This window comes from Gossypium arboreum, chromosome 12 (assembly GCF_025698485.1).
Source record: "Gossypium arboreum isolate Shixiya-1 chromosome 12, ASM2569848v2, whole genome shotgun sequence".
Lineage (NCBI taxonomy): Eukaryota > Viridiplantae > Streptophyta > Magnoliopsida > Malvales > Malvaceae > Gossypium > Gossypium arboreum.
Window position 1 is genome coordinate 13,384,009 of NC_069081.1, and position 14,915 is coordinate 13,398,923.

Genomic DNA, 14,915 nt, shown 5'->3' on the forward strand with positions numbered 1-14,915 from the left:
AGCCAATGCAGAGATGTGTGGATTCACTAAGCTAAAAAAAAAAAAAAAAGAAAAAAAAAGGAAGATAATGCAACAAAACTAAGCCAAATCAGAGATGTGTGCGTACAATCTCCTTCTTTTTTCTTTTTTTTTTTTCTAACACCAAAACTAAGCTAACCACAAGATAATGCAACAACTTTTAGCAGCCACTAGGTTGCTGCCATGTGTCTGTACCAGGATTCTCTTCTCCCACTTGGGTTTTTCCATACAGTTAAGACCCTCCCTCCTCACTTCAATGTGCTGTGCTAATACACTCCTAGTTAGTTTGAGCTTTTGAGAGCTAAAGTGTAAGAGATGTTGAAAGAAGAGATTAGTGATGCTGGTGGTGGAAACGATTGGGCGCGTGTCTGCGACACATGCCGCTCCGCAGCTTGCACCGTGTACTGTCGAGCCGACTCGGCGTACCTCTGTGCTGGATGTGATGCCCGAGTGCATGCTGCGAACCGGGTCGCCTCGCGCCATGAACGCGTATGGGTGTGCGAGGTATGTGAGCGTGCCCCTGCTGCCCTGTTGTGCAAGGCAGACGCTGCATCCTTATGCACTACTTGTGATGCCGAAATCCATTCCGCCAATCCGCTTGCTCGTCGCCACCAGCGTGTCCCCATTCTTCCAATTTCAGGATGTCTGTATGGCCCCTTGCCCACTGACCATGGCTGTCGAAAAATGGCATCGGCGACTGAAACTGAAGATGGTTTTATGTGCACAAACGGAGACGAGACAATTGCAGAGGATGAGGACGAGGCGGCTTCATGGTTACTGCTGAATCCTGGGAAAAATAGCACCAACCAGAATAACGGGTTCATGCTTGCTGGGGAGGTTGACGACTATCTGGACCTCGTAGAATACAATTCAAGCGTGGAGAATCAATTCACTGATCAGCATCAACAACAACATTACGGTGTTCCGCACAAGAGTTATGGTGGTGATAGCGTTGTGCCAGTTCAATCTGGAGAAGCAAAAGATCACTTTCAGCAGCAGCAGCAGCAACACCAGAATTGTCAGTATGGCCTGGATTACGATGCCTCAAAAGCTGCATACAGCTACAATGGTTCCATTACTCGCACTGTAAGCTATACTCCCAACAATTTTATACCAAGTGGTTCAGTTATTAAACATAGAATTTGATTTCTATTCCAAGTTCTTTATACATATATATTGTACTCCAATTCTCTTTTAATCCAACTGTCAAGTGTCAACAATATAATCATTGGGGACGCTTATAAAGAAAACCCCCTTTTGCTTTTCCCGTTGAAACACAAAAGCAAAAGAATTTCAAGAATCTGAAATTTGTAGAATCTATCTTTTCATGTTCACTTTCTCAAGCTAAGAAGGTCTACCAAGACTAGTAAATTTTCTAACTCAAAACTGTAACAAGTACTACAACTAGACAGCTTTTGCTTTGTAGCATGAAAAGACATTAAAACAAGAAAAAAGAAAGTTTGGCGGTTGGTTTTTCCTATATTTGTCAAAATATGATATTGATAAATGGTTTGATTTTCAGTTTCAACTCAGAGTAGAACGATATGTTTCTTACTCCCTGAACCATGTTAGGTATCCCTCTCCTCTGTGGACGTCGGCATTGTGCCGGAATCAACCATGAGTGATATCTCCATCTCCCACACAAGGCCGCCTAAAGGTACAATTGACCTCTTCTCTGGACCACCGACTCAGATGCCAACCCAACTTGCACCAATGGAAAGGGAGGCCAGAGTCCTGAGATATAGAGAGAAGAAGAAGACAAGAAAGTTTGAAAAGACAATAAGGTATGCTTCAAGAAAGGCATATGCAGAAATGAGACCTCGGATCAAGGGTCGGTTTGCCAAGAGAACCGACGCGGAAGTTGAAGTGGATCAGATGTTCTCCACAACAGTAATAACTGGATATGGCATTGTACCTTCTTTTTAAAGTGCAGCAAGAAATGGAGTTAGTAGTAAAGCTCTAATGCTGATACTGTATCTTTCTTAATATAATTGGTCTGAATCAATTAGATAGATATGTTTAGTGATCTTTTTTATTGTCTAAATCATGCTACTGGTATCTTGTAATTGCATGTATATCTATAATTTTGGAATTTAATTCTTTGCAATTACAGATATCCATTCTTTAATTCTTACTCTTCCATGTTTTGCTATAGTTTCAAGGAAAGAAAGAAAGCATCAAAGACTTGCCATGCTGAATGGGACGGCCTACTATACTTACCTTTAAGAAAAGAAAAGAGCAAATTTGGAGGCGGTGAATGTTAAAAGGATCCAATAATAAAATTCTGGCTAGCCCCATTTTGAAGATTCCCTTGTGCACCACCTAGACAAGCACAAGATTATTGCTGCCACAAAAGAAAAAGCAGCATTGAGTGAAATCACATACAAAAAAAAAAGGTTAGAACATTGAGAGAGACAGAAATATAAGTGAATATTGGAATGAAAGCAACATATACCCACTGCTATTCCCATAAGGCAAGAACCATATTCCATTCATGTTTTAAGCTCATCAATGCCTAATGAAAACTTAAAAAATATCATTTAATCCATCCATCAGGGTAGGGTCTAGGGTCCTCTTCGATCCAAGAGATTGAAGCATCTATTTCTGCAACGCCATTCATTGAGCATCATTTATTTTGCACATAAAGTAAGCATTTCAATCAACACTAGTTCTATCTATGCCTTAACTACATGATGTCAAGCAGCTACTCAACGAAAGAAAGGTAGGCTTTCACCTGTATCACTTCCCTAGGGATGCGTAAAGGAAACAAAGTTTAGCCACATGCAAAACAACTTACAATATTGTCAAGAGAGCTACCACTTCACCTTAAACAGTGGTACCCTCTCAGCATACGACTTGTAGTATTCTAATTTGAGCATGCTTATATTCTATTACTTCCAAGTCACATTATCTTCTGTCAATTTCTATATCCAGCAAGCACTGGCTGTAGTTTTGATGCTTTATTGGTCCAAAAAGATTATGCCGCCAAAGATATTCACATGGTGAAAATATATGCCAAAATATCTGCATCAAAGAAAAACTGAAGATGATGTCTTAGAACTGCTAAATTTTCCAAAAATGATTTTTCTATGTTGAACTAGTGCTACACCATTAGTACTCTTCGGTTCATTAACAGGTAAGACATTGCTTCCATGTTTTAACACAAGATTAGAAAAATAAAAGATAATGGGGATAATTTGCCAGTGAAGTGTACACTGACAGTAAAACCTTAAAAAGGGAAACAAAAAAGGTGAAAAAAGCAGACTGCACTTTGCACTTTTTTACAAAGGAAGAGATGTACATGATCAAAGTTGAGCCATGCAAAGTGGAAAAGTTTGTGGAGGTCATTGTTTAATACCTCAAAAGTTCGGTCCCCGATCAAGCTTACTATTTTCACAAGCTATAAATGATCCTCAGGCCTTACAAGATATCATTTTCTGCTTTGTCATACATTCAGCAACATTGCTTCGCCTTCACTCATTTATGCATAGATTCTTTATTGTTTATTTACAGATCTCGAATTAACTTTAAGAGAAACCTAATATTGTATAAATATGGTATAAATAATAATTTATAGAATTGGATTTGACCAAGAACACTATAATAAATTGATTTCTTTCTTGACCTTTTTCCATTTTATTACACAAACCATTAAAAATGGAGGTTTTAAATTATATATGTGTAACCTTATTAGATAAAACGATGATCATTATATATGATCAATTTTAATGTTACTATGCCCGTCAATAACAGAATGAATGGACAAGATTTAATTGCTATTAAAAAAAACATTGATACCTTAAATTGGGTTATTTGATTTTAGATTTTGACCATATATTTGGGTTGAAATATTAAACTCAAATTTTATGATTAATCATAGTGGTTAATGCTTTTGTTAAGTTAAACAATTGTTAAGACACAAGCGAAGTGTTTGGAGAAGTGACTAAGAGAATGAACACTACTTCAAGTACTACGATAATTGGAATAAGACAAAGCGCACAAGGATTGTTTGTGCGATTTAGTTTTCTTATGTCTGTGAAGTCTAATTTAGTAAGAAATATTCACTATTTTCAATTCTTACAACAAGTGAACCTAGATCTATCATACACTCATAACAATTCCCTCACTTTTTCACCTTAAAGACTGATACTCTCACTATTAAATTCACCTAATGTGTAATAACCTGTTTTCAGCGGTATCAGAAACAGTCGTTTCGAGACCATAAATTTGACAACTGAGTCCGTAAATATTATTATTTAATATTTACGAATAAAATATAATATTATTTTGAATTTTGATTTGATAATTTTTGTTAATTGGACGAATAGTTAAGTTCAAGTGGTTTACCCTTAAAGTCAAGTGGTTTTAAAAAATAAAGTTTTGAGACCTCGTTTCTGTAAACCAAGGTTTTAAAAAATAAAGTTTTGAGACCTCGTTTCTGTAAACCAAGCCCGTAAATATTTTTATTAAATATTTATGGAGTTATTATATAGGTTTATTGAAATTTGGTCTCAAAGTTTTGATGTTTGGATAATTAATTAAAGAAAAAAAGGCTAAATCGTAAGAGTTGCAAAAGTTCATCGCTATTAGTTTATCTATGCTTAATAGTCATAAAATCATGACTGGAAGGCCTTATGTTGCAATTAGACCATGTTAAAATAGCTTGGACGGTTAGTGGATTGTTTTTAAGTGTTTTATATGTTAAGTTATATTTATTTTATAATATATTTTAAAATAATAAAAGTACAACAAATAATAAAACAAAAAAAACAACCATTTTATTTTTTTCCCACTTTCTTTAATCTCATGACCGAAACTCCATGGTTGAGCAAGGAAGCATTCGGCTAAGTTTTAGGTCTTTTGCGTGATCAGAAATGAATCCAACGGACAATAATCATGGAAAAGGAAAGTTGGCAGAGTAAATATCGGTGTTGCACTCATAATCGTTTTTTATTAGGTAAGTTCGTAACCTGGTTAAATTAATTAATTCTTGTTTTGGAAATTTAATATCTATTTATGTGGGGATCGAGTTCATTGGCTTGGAAAATGAATAAGACTATGGCACTATACCAAGAGTGAATAAGACCATAATTGAATGACACTATGACACTATTCTGGAAATGAGTAAGACCATAGCTGAAAGACGCTATGGTATCATGATTCAAACGAGTAAGACTGTAGCTATAAGATGCTATGGCATCACGATTCAACGTGTAAGACCATAATTGAAAGATATTATGACAAAATAATCAAAATGAAAAAGATCACAGTTGAAAGACATTATGGCATCATGTCGGAAATAAATAAAATCATAGTTGAAAGACACTATGGCGTCATATCAAAAGTGTGTAAATCACAGCTAAAAGACGTTATAACATCCTTTGTACAATTGTTTATCAGGTAATATATATCAAATGTTAAATACGTTATATAATATATGAGATGGATGTTTTGAATTTCATAGGTTATTGATAAATGTTAAATGTATAAAATGAAATGGGTATATAAAATAGTTATATAGGATAAGATATTGTATGGAGAAATTGATATGAATTATTGAAATGAAATGTGATTTACAAAATGATTATGTATTAAATGTGCAATATGAAATGGTTACATTAGATAGCTATTCGAAATGATTATATATAAAAAGAATATATAAAATGATTCTATGAATCGGTTATGTAACAGCTCAATTTTCAGTGGTGTCGAAAACAGTAATTTGAGACTACTAAATCCGACGAGTGAGTTCAAAAATTTTTATTATTTATTATTTATAAGTCAAGTGTGATTTTAGAAAGATTTTTAAATTAGTGATTTATGTTTTAGAAGGATTTATTAGCTAAAGTGGTTTTGAAAACGAGGTATTGAAACCTTCATTTTATAAACCAAGTCATAAATATTTTTATAAATATTTGTGGAGTGCTATTAAGAAAGTAGTAAAGTTTCATTAGAAAATTTTAACGTTTTGATAGTTAATTAAGTAAAAAGGACTAAATTGAAAAAGGTGCAAAACTTGCTAATTAAAGAAATAGTGATTAAATAACTTAAGTGGTAAATAAGGGAGGACCAAAAAGGCAATTAGACACCCATTAGAAGGCTGAGGCGGCATAAGCAGAGAAAAATCTTGAAATTAGGTGATTTAAGAGTAAAATGGTCATTTGGGAAATTAAATTAAAAATAAAACAAATAACTAAATTGAATTCTAGACATTTCTTCATCAATCTTCAGCCAAAAACAGCCATAAGAGAGCTCCTAAAGCTATTTTTTTTCATATTTCCACATCATGTAAGTTCAATTCTTGCTCTTTTCTTGAAATTTTTGTGTTTTTAAGACTTTTACAATTAGGTCCAACTATCTATTTCATTAGCTTTTAATTTTATGGGTAATTTTGAAAGTTACCATTGATGAGTGTTGGATGTTTGTGATGAATTAACATGGATTTAGAGCTTTAATTTTTTTTATATGATGATTTTATCAAGTGATTTTGATAGATATTGATTTTAGGACCAAATTGTGAAAAAGACCAAATATTAGGGTTTGGTATTAAATCATGTTTATCAAGGGTTGTATGATAGTAGAGAATATTTAGATAAATTGTTAATTGAGGAAAATTATACTAATTGGGGAAGGACTAAATTGTAGGAAAATTATACTAATTGGGGAAGGACTAAATTGTAAAAACTATAAAAGTTAGGGTAATTGTGTAATTTTGAAAATTAAGAGGTATTAATTGTGAAGTGAATTGAAACTGAAATATACGCTAATGAATGAATAATTTTACATTTTAGATCAAGAGCCCGTAGACAAACGTGAAAAAGAGAATATAGCAAAATAGTCTCTAAACTACTGCAAATCTTACAATTTAACCTAGGTAAGTTTGTATGGTTAAAATTTAATGTTTATTTAGTAACTTGATTAACGTTATTATGTATTTATTCATATCTATTGTTGAAAATAAAATTATTGTTAAATTATGAAATTAAATTAAATGTTCAAAACAAGTGAAACGCTGGATTGAGTACAATCGTTTTGTGGCAAAGGATGAATTGACAGCAAATTACCCAAGTAAACTGAGATTCAACATTTGTTGCGAACTTTTGTATTTACTTTCTGTTTAGCTCTCATGAGTTTCTGTTAACTCATATGAGTTTCCGTTTAACCCTAATGGATTTCCATTTAACTCTTTTGAGCTTTAGTTTAACCCTTATGCATTTCAGTTCAGCTCCTATGAGCTTCCGTTCAACCCTTAAGGGTTTTTGTTTAGCATTTATGTGCTTTTGTGCAGCCTTTGGGCTTCTGACTACGATATACTCATATTCGTAATCATTCTCCGATTCAATAAGGGTTGTTAAGTGACGTATGAAATTAATGTATAATGACTTAATGTTATGATTGGTATTGATCTAAGATAAGTGAATTCATCAATTAAAGTTGTGATTGGCAGGAAATGTACATTGAATGATTTACTTAAGTGATTTGTTATAATATGTATGGTAAGACTTATGTTTAACATATTGAACTTACTAAGGTTCATTAAGCTTACTTGTGTTGTTTCATGTTCTTGTAGATTAACGTGAGGTCGGGAGATTGGATCAACACATCAAGTCACATTATCCAGCTTAATCCGATAGCTTTTGCAACGTATATTTTGGTTTATGTGGCATGTATAAGGTTGGTGTGGAAATGAAGTACTTAAAAATATGGTTATGAATGTTATATGCTTGTATATATATAAATAGAAGTAGATTTTGATAAACCAATGAGATGGATGAAATAGGTAAATTTAAGTAATTAAGTATTTGTGATGTTATGTTAAACTTAAAACATGATTTTGGCTTGTGTTAATTGTTTGTTTGGGATGTACTGATGTATTGAAATGTTGTGTATAGGTTGATAACAAAATGGGTGACAAAAGTGGCCTTAAAATGACCTATTTTCGTCCACATGGGCAGAGACACGGGCATGTGTCCCTTGCGCCTAGTCAAAATTTTAAAATTTTGAGAAAAATTCTGAGTTTCTGGTTTAGTCCTGACTTGTTTCTAATGCATATTTTGGGCTTCAAGGGCTCATATAAGGGACAATGTGAGTGAATTGTGATTGGTTTGTGTATTAAATTATATGAAATGGTCGTAATTGGTCTGAAAAGTTTGGTAACGCTCTGTAACCCTGTTCTGGCGATGGTTAAGGGTTAGGGTGTTACAGGTTATATAGAAATAATTATATAAAAAGTTTTTATGAAATGTTTATATGGATATATATATATATATAATGAACATTTGAGATGAACGCTTGAAATGAGAAATGTGAAATGTTAAATGAATAGATGTTGAATGAGTGATATATCTAATGTGTTTACTTGTATATGTTTTATAACATGTGAAATGTTAAATGAATAGATGTTGAATAAATGGCATATCTATTGTGTTTACTTGTATATGTTTTATAACATGAAAAGGTTATAAGTTTCGTATATATGAACTCACTAACCTTGTGAGACATGTTATGTGTCTAGGTAAGGAATGAACTCATGACCATGATATTGAATTATCTTGTAATATGTTTAAATTACATCTTTTTCAATAAGTTAAAGTTTATTACAAACTTACTAAGTTTTACGTAAGCTTACCTCGTGTTGGTTTTTCTTCTTTGTAGATTGTCGGATATGAGCTGTCGATTGGATTGCTTTTGGAGATCACACTATTCGGTAACTTAATCAGTAACTAATTGCTCACTTTGGTCCAATTATAAGTGGCTTGTAAATAGGATTTAGGTATATATATGTTTTAAGCATTATGGATATGTTTTGTATCAATTGACGTATGAGTTGTGTTTATTGATGTGAATCTTAATTAGTATTTTGGTTGATTGTAGTATGTGATGGCAATGGTATGTCTCTAAAGTGTTTTTTACCGTTTACTATATACCTTATGGTAGTAGTTTGATGTTTGGTTCATTGGATGTGTATGAAATAGATGTACAGATATGTTTGATTGGTTTATAAGGTAGGAATATGTGTATATTGAATGTGTTTCGAAGTTATGAGAATAGTTTATATTTGTTTGGTTTGACACTTAAAAAATGGGTAATGTTTTGGCCTGTTTTAGAAGTCAATTTCTGTGCATGCGGCCTGGGACACAAGCTGTCACACAGCCGTGTGACACACACAGTCTCCCCACACAGTCGTGTGTCTTAATGATTTTTAAGTGCAAGATCTTTCACATGAGCTGGCCATTGTCACACGGCCGTATGACCTCTATTTACACTTTTTTCTCAAAATTTTGTAGAAGTTTCAATTTAATCTAGATTTGATCCCAGATTGTTTTAAATGTTCCGTAAGCTTGAATTAGTTCTAAAATTGATTGAAAAGCATGTACATGATTTAATATGAATTATTTGGTTGAGTCTGATTGAAATTATCAAAAATGTCTAAAGATTATTGCCGTAATATCTTATAGCTCGGGTCATGTGATTGAACCGAGTACAGGGTGTTAGATTTAGTGGTATTAGAACTATGGTTTAGTCGATTCTAGGACTGAATGTAGTATATAATGAGTCTAGAAATACATGTCACTTTATAACCTGTGAATGTAGCTTGTATGCCAAGTAAATGATAGAGATGCTTGAATTTAGTATGAATGTGAATATTTATATGATCACATGTTTAAAGATATTTAAAGGTACCAAAGATGTAATTTGGCATTTGGATTAATGCTTAAAATTTTATATGTTGAATTTTTGGATCACTTTGATCAGTTGGTATCGATGCTTGACAAGTTCAAAAATAATAATGTTTTAGGGAACTGGCTTCATGGTCGTGACACTCCCTTGTCAGTGCCGTGGCATCAAGCCGTTGGTCCTGTAGTCATGACTCTCCCCTATTGAGATCATGACATTGAGCTTTATGTCTTCAAGGTCGTGACTTTCTTCCGTTGAAGTCGCAACATCAAGTTCTTATTTTCTAGGTTGCGACTCACTTTAGTTGAAGTCGGAACACCATACTACTGTATTAGGGGTTGTGAAATTCACTCTTTGGTGTCATAAAAATACCCATTTTTTTAATATAAATTTTCCATTTTAGTCCCTCATCTGTCATAGGATTAGTATGACAGCTTTCATAAGCTCACTCATGACATGAAATAGAATAAATAATTTGTTTTAATGTTTTGAAAATTAATTGTTGGTATGACCTGTCTATTAGATATTAATTTTAGTTCTTCCGGTAACGAATGTGCCATCTTACATTTCGGATTCGATGATCGGGTCAGGTGTGGGGAGTTACATGTAAAGCCTTTTCTTCGTCGATCGACTTCTTCACAACTTTGGCTTCTTCTCATAATTTGACACAATGTCTCTAATTGAATTCAATGGATGATTTAAACTTTGAAATTATTCTTTGTCTAATGCCCGAGGGAATGGACTAGGTGTTTGCAGTTGTGGACACTTCATAAGATAAACCATATTTGTAACACCCTTGACATCCCCCGAGAAATGAATAATGTCAATTCGGGTTGACACGTGTTCAAAATTTCCAGATTAGAAAAAATAGAATTGTTAGTATTAATGGAGAAGGCAATTGGGTATTATAGGAAATTAAAAAGACTTTTGAATTTAGGAAAACTATTTTAAGGAATGGACTAAATTGTAAAAGTGTGAGAAGTGTTAGGCCATAGTAAGAAAATTAATTAGAAATAAGAAAAGACTAGATTGAATGAATGAGGAAAAGAAGAAAGCCTTGGAGTGTAATTTAACCATGAGAGTACAAAAATAAGTGGATGAGGATGGGAAAGTATTAAAGCCAAATATGTGGCATGGAAATAAGATTTTTATAATAAAATATTGTATAATAAAAAAAATGAAAAGATGGATAGATATTTTTTAGAGAAAGATGTAGAAAAAGAGAGAAGAAATAATAATAATAATAATAATAATAATAATAATAATAATAATAATAATAATAATAATAATAATAATAATAATAATAATAATAATAGGTCATCATCATCGTATTTTCTAGCTTCCCTCTCACGTCTCTCACTCTCTAATTTTAGCAAACTTTTTCTTCTTTCCATTTTGATCCTTTTTTCACCGTTGTTATTCTTTCTAAGCTCAAAACTCCCAAACTTCCACCATAGACTTTAGTAAAATTACAATAAAAACTTCATGACATGCTAAGTTTTTTGTGAAGTTAGCAAGGATATATACTTGAGGGAAGAAAAAGAAAGAGTTAAGGATTTTGGTTAAGGTTAAGGTAATGATAATAAAGTTTATTGTAGGATTTCATATTTATCTAATCAAAATGCACAAAAATGGTATGTGATTTTGTTTTGATGTTAAATGTTGTATATGTGTTGTGTTAATGAAGAGAAGGAGAAGGGGAGTGAAAATCTAATTGGTGATAACGACAAAGAGATAGCAAATGAGTGAAGGAAGAAAGAATGGGTCTTTTCAAAAAAATTTGTTGTAAGCATATAATTTTTTTTACTTTATTTAATTAAAACCCTAATTGAAAACCTTGATAAATTGGTTTGGTAATATTCATGCGATTTATTAGTGTATAAAATTATATTTTTAACTATGAAAATCATTTGAAAGTGAAAGTATATTCTATTAGTGAATTGAAAAGTGTATTTATAGTAATTTAAAGATTAAAGACTTAATTGCTAAGAGTACAAAATTAGATAAGTGAAATAGATTAATTGTTAAGAGTACAAAATTAGATAAGTGAAATAGATATTAATCTGAAGTATTCAAGTTAAATGTAAAATTTTGATAAGGTGAATGTCAAGTAAAATTTGATGATTGTTAATTCTATTTACATAAGGACTAAATCGTAAAAATAGTAAAGTTTGAATTGTTTCATTGTTGAGAAATAGTGAGACAATTTTATACTATGTATGCTCATGTAGACAAAACGAGAACTAGTAAATATAAATGGCATGCCATTAGGAAATTGATTAAGCGAACAAGTGATAGTGGCATTATGGTGCAAGTGAAATCGACAGTACGGTGCAAGTGTATTGCCACTTCAGTGCAAAGTAATATCTGTACGCCTGTGTAAAGAATAGCATATCCTATTGTCTTCTATTTAGTCTACATTTGGGCAATAGCATTATAAGGTAAATGAATGTAATATGACATCAATAAGTAATTTGTAACTTGTGGAATATTATGGAAACAAAATTAGTGTAAGGTGATTGAAAGTAAAGATAGTATTATATATTTTTGTATATGTGTTGTGTAAGAAATTAATTTTAATTGCATATTATAATTCTTGATATGCTTACTAAGTTCTCGCGAGCTTAATGCATTTCTTTTCAAATGCATAGGTAAAGATCATTTTAAAGCTAAAAGGTAAAGATCATCTCCAACTCATCTCATCACATCTCAAGCCTTGGTGAAAGTATATTTAAATTTTGGGCATTAGATTTGGCATGTACATAGAGTTTTAGTGATAATGTTATTTATAATCTAAAGGATGAAATTGTTGGGTATTGATCTTCATTGTAAACCTTGCATTTTGGTTATTTATGAAGTTGTTTTATGTTGAACTGGGTAGTGTTTAAAGTTGGTAATTGGTATATTTGAATGCGATATTGGATGTTTCAAGGTTATATGGCATATAGAAGTGATTTAAGGTGTTTGGGAGAAAAATGTGCAGGTTTTGAGTTGCAGGATTGAGATTGCTACATCGGGTGTTTGAAGTCAAGACGAGCTCAAGTCAAAGAGTCACGTTGTAATATGAAAACTCTCGAGGTCAAAACGAGCTATAGATGTCGTGACGTGGGAAACCCTAAAATCACGATGAGCTTCAGGTGGTTTGGACCTTTACCCTTTGGTCCCGAATTGACTTTTGGCCACTTAGAAAGCTTTTGTAAGCTTGTCTTATGCTCGTATTAGTGCATAAATCTCACTTTAAGTGTGTTATGAGTTGATGACTTGAATGAAATGTTTAATTGAATTTTTTAGAGATCGGAGTTGCCTCAAGAACTAATGTGACATCCTAATACCTTGACCTGATGATCAAGTTGTGGAAGGGGTGTTACAATATTTCTTTTCTCCATTATCCAACTTAGAATCTGAAGGTTCCTCCATTGGTTTATTCACAGTGTGTTTCTCTGCTAGCCATTTATAAGAAAACTTTAATTCAAGTACAAGCTTCTCAAGTTGTTCTATTTCTCGAACGATTCTAGGTTTTTGAAAGTGGAGTCTTAGAAGATATGAGAGGGGTAAGGTAGTAGGTAATGGTGATAAGTCAATTAAGCAAACTTGACAATTTCATCAAAGATGATTTGGATAAGATCAAATTCAATCATCTCTACTACTTTTCTCACTAACTCAACCATTCTCTTACTAATAGATATACTTGTATCTATACAAGTGGATTTGTGATGGTAAAAGTCTTCAAAATTATGACCGCTAGAGCCCGATGTATCAGTAGAAGTCCACTTGTATTGGTAGAAGCCTGAGGATTTCAAGGATTCGGACTTGTACCGATAGTTGTATCAGTAGAAGGTGTAGGGGATTCCAAAAATTATTTATTGACTTACTTGTATTAGTAGAAGTTCCCTTAAGTATCGATAGAGATCTAGAGGTATGTTTGATGTGTTTTTTGGCTTAGTTCTACTGGTAGAACTTCTTCCAAGCATGGATACAACTTCCTAGACTTCCCAAACTTGTATAAAATGAGTTTAAAACACTTAAAAACATTTTGGGTTGACTCAATAACATTTAGATAAATCTAAACTCATTTAAAACATATTTTTTTAGTATTTTTACAAGTCTTTAAAATGTTTTGAAAATGTTTAACAAAATTTTCAATAATTATTTTCAACAAATGACTTAGGAAATAAAAATAAAATTTATCTTAAATGTTATTATATCAAAATCTTGAGACATCAAAGCTAACAATATTGATGCCATGATAAAAAAAAAGTTATTCATCTCACTATTCTTCTCATTAATGAAATGCTTCATGATCAAATCATGAATTACCTCAAAATCACTATGTATCACAAAGATCAAATTGAAAATATTTGAACAAAAATAGAAAACAATTTTTTTGAGTTAGAAAGATGAAACCAATAAATGGAAGATGGATACATGTTCTTAGCCCCTTTCATTTAGGAAGAACAAAAAAAACATAGGACTCAAATCGACCTTCTAAGGTAGAAACCCTCGACCTAGAGTGTGAAGAAATTGCAAACACCACTAACAATAAACTGAGTTGTTGCTAAGTCTTCAAAAAAATCTAACAAGAAATGGATCTTGTCTAAAAAACCTCTTAAAGGATATTCACATTTTCAAATTCAAGATATCTTTATAATGGTGTCTTCATACCAGTTGCATAGGAATAAAACAACATGAATTTAAGGGAATTCTGATGCTAGTTAACTAAATGCTAATAACAATGCTAATTTTAAAGAAATTCTATTGAACATAATAAAAAAACTAAAAAAAATTATCCAAATTTCTAATGGATCACATGTTAGTAACATATTGTTGTTAAATAAAAAGCCTAAATGTTTAACCCATTGTAGTTGGATCTTATCTAATTGGACTTGTAAAATGTTAATAGTCTTATCTTCTTGATTCAAGCTTAATTTTTCTTCTTCTTCATCTTTCTAATGTAGATGCTCCAAACTCCTTGAGATAATTTTTTAAAAAAGTCTTAGATTCGTCCTTAAGTTTTTTTTGAAAAAAATTTAGGTGAAAATGCATTATTTTAAAAAAGCTAAAAGACTTTGAAAAAAAATAAAGAAAAAGAAAAAACAAAGAGAAACCAGTTGACTTCGCCCTGTGTACTATATAGACCTGTTCATGGGTTAGGTTACTCACCCAGACCCAAAAGCCCACTCAAATTTTGGGAGGGTTTAGGAAAAATTATTAGGCTAAAA

The 14,915-nt window shown here is 32.2% G+C and overlaps 1 protein-coding gene across 1 annotated transcript; it reads left to right on the top strand.

Moving 5' to 3' along the window:
• The first annotated feature begins 227 nt into the window (after nt 1-227).
• LOC108478390 (zinc finger protein CONSTANS-LIKE 2) lies at nt 228-2,146 on the top strand. Its single transcript, XM_017780848.2, has 2 exons — nt 228-1,104; nt 1,591-2,146. Exons 1-2 carry the CDS (start codon nt 334-336, stop codon nt 1,942-1,944), a joined length of 1,125 nt encoding a protein of 374 aa, XP_017636337.1. The 5' UTR covers nt 228-333; the 3' UTR covers nt 1,945-2,146.
• The last annotated feature ends 12,769 nt before the right edge of the window (nt 2,147-14,915 follow it).